Below are 2,643 nucleotides of genomic sequence, written 5' to 3'. Positions count from 1 at the left end.
TTGCAGTGGGTTTGCAAAGACTATTAACAAAAATGTGTTAACATGCATCTTGCTTTGCTGACCATACCTCAATGTCTTCAATGCACTAACATTACAACTTTGGAAAGTTTTTTTCATGTACGACACTGCCATTTGACAAATTCTAATCAATTCAATCAAGCAATACATTTAATATAAGTCACAGATTAGGTAATCCCATCCAAATAAATGATTAGTTGATTAATACCTTCTCTTTATTCTTCTTTTCTGCCTCTTCAGCTCTCTTCTTCTTTAACCATTCTTTATACTTTACCTCGGCCTTTTCTTGTAACTGCATTTTTTCTAGTTCCTTTGTGGCTTTTTCTGCCATTTCTTTGCTCAGTTTTCGTTCCCTTTCCCTTCTTTCCTACATGAAACAGATCAAAGAGACAGAATAGAAACATTTCAGTATATTTCAATGGGCAATTCTTTTGAGGGATACAGTTAATTTTATTATATAATTACAAATAAAATTATCATAAACCTGAAAAAAATACCATATTGCGAGCTCTTTGAAGACAGAACCTATTCTTCCCTAGGTTCCAGATAAAATAGTCTTAAACATATAAACTTGTCAGAAAATATGATAAAAAATTTATTTTCAGCACTCCTTATGCTATTATGTTTACCACTCTGTTCTATTTATTCAGACATTTTTTTAAAACACTTCAGACACTTCTCAATATTTCTGGGAAAGAAATACATGTTGCAATTCTTGACAATGGTGTGTTAGTTTTACTTTTCAGCGAATCCAGAGCAAACTACAGTTCCAAATGGAAGTCAGGCAAACTGCCCCCTTCGAAGAGTCATTGAGATATACAGATTGTTCAGCACACTTAAGCACAAATTGATATGAAAAGAAGTTCACATGAGAATCCAGTTCACGTTTTGTGGTATTCTCTACATTTTTTTATCTTCTTTAGTTTATTCGTATATGGACTCCTATGAACTAATCTACACATTTCCCCTCTTCAAATGATGAAAGGGAAAATGAGAAAACACATTCTAAGGTAGGCAAAAAGTGGTAACTGAGTGTGAAGTGGAATTGCTACCTGTATAATCTGGAAGATACAACACACAGAGGCGTCGTTCACTTCTACGTCTTTTTGGTGCGTGTGTATCTAACAGTACACAACAATGTTTTGAGGACCATTCTCTAAGCTAACAAGCACATATTGATGGCCTTTTCTGGATCTGGAGAGGGAAGTATTTGCATTTGAAGACTAACAATAGCTGTCGCTTCCCTTCCCTGTAACCTTTATGAAATGTCTGGGATTCTACTGATTCAGTACTACTTCTGCTTAGTTTGCTTAGCTCTGAAGAACCTGCATATACACGTAGAGGCAAAAATCTTTACCAGACAAGCTGTGCACATGACTTGGAGGAGAGGCAGAAGACTTGAGATCAAACAGTTTCCACTTCACAGAAAAGAACTGCTGAATAAAAATGCTGGTTTTCTTTTAAGGAATCTTTTTCTTGTATGCTCCTCTGCATACTCCTCTTGAACACAGGAGATGTGTAGTTTAGCAGGAACTTATGCTGACTCAGAATTATTATAGTTGGCAGTATGGATGTCAAATGCCTAGAACTACAGCTGCAAAGTATAATAAACTAGGTCTGTCTTTTTTATGGAAAAGAGGAAAAACATTTATAAGTAGAGCAGGAATATACCTCCCTTCCCATTTTACCTCTTGTAAGCACAAAAAGGCAGAAAGCTAGAGCTCCGCCCTGCTCCACCCATGGGCCCCTCCCCCCTCCTTTTTTCCAGATTTATTGCACTTTTGGAAAATCCAGTTATGCATAAAGCAGAAGCCATAATACTGCAGCTGGGGACCAGCACAATTCTCTCAGTCTGGTCTAAACAGAATACCTGCTGGTTCAATCCTTGTCCTCCATACCAAAATTTACCAGTAATCCAATATAGTAGCATCACACAGAATAAAAACTTTAGCTTATATTGCCCTGCAAAACACTCACTCATTTCTACCATTTATTGGATGAGATGATGAGGTGTAAAAACAAGGGCCAATAAAGAGAAAATGCATTGCTTTCAGGTTAAAACATTTGCCAATTTTTTGCAAGACTGGATAATAAACACTTTCACGTTTGAATCCTTATCTACACTATATGAAATTGTCTCGATAAAGAAATCATTCTAAGCATAATCTTAGCTTACTCTTGGCATTCATTTTTTCTGAGCATGTCACCATGCTAAATTGCAGACTTCTTATCAGAAGAAGCCAGTTTACAGAATTGCTTGAGGTAGTGGTGTGCCCCTCTCTGTGTTCACCAACACTAGAAGCATTACTACAATTTTAACATCGGCAGCTAAATTATGCGTTAACTCTGGGGTTTTTTCCCCCCTTTTACAAGATATGCCTTATTAACTGTATTTACCATAATCTCTGAGGTGGATGTTTCTTCACCTAAACCATGATGATACTTTCAGTACCACTGTTTTGGTATACTCTTGTCAAATATTCTAATCTGACGACAAAGAGTTATTTGTGTACACACTGCACACAATTTCATAAAACAATTAGTTATTAACTATATTTTCTCCTTGGTTTTTTTTTTTTTTTTCTTTATTTAAATTCTAATACATTCTAGTGAACATCAGCTGAA

The 2,643-nt window shown here is 35.9% G+C and overlaps 1 protein-coding gene across 1 annotated transcript in view; it reads right to left on the bottom strand.

Annotated features, from left to right (window-relative positions):
- The window catches only part of CCDC34 (coiled-coil domain containing 34), a 25,431-nt gene that overhangs the window by 3,900 nt on the left and 18,888 nt on the right, over positions 1 to 2,643 (bottom strand). Inside the window, exon 4 of the mRNA XM_009334521.1 lies at positions 227 to 385. Coding sequence (XP_009332796.1) covers positions 227 to 385 — 159 coding nt within the window. The remainder of the gene's footprint in view (positions 1 to 226; positions 386 to 2,643) is intronic.

Source organism: Pygoscelis adeliae, unplaced genomic scaffold (genome assembly GCF_000699105.1).
Source record: "Pygoscelis adeliae isolate BGI_AS28 unplaced genomic scaffold, ASM69910v1 Scaffold171, whole genome shotgun sequence".
Lineage (NCBI taxonomy): Eukaryota > Metazoa > Chordata > Aves > Sphenisciformes > Spheniscidae > Pygoscelis > Pygoscelis adeliae.
This window is presented reverse-complemented; position numbering and strand designations above follow the sequence as displayed.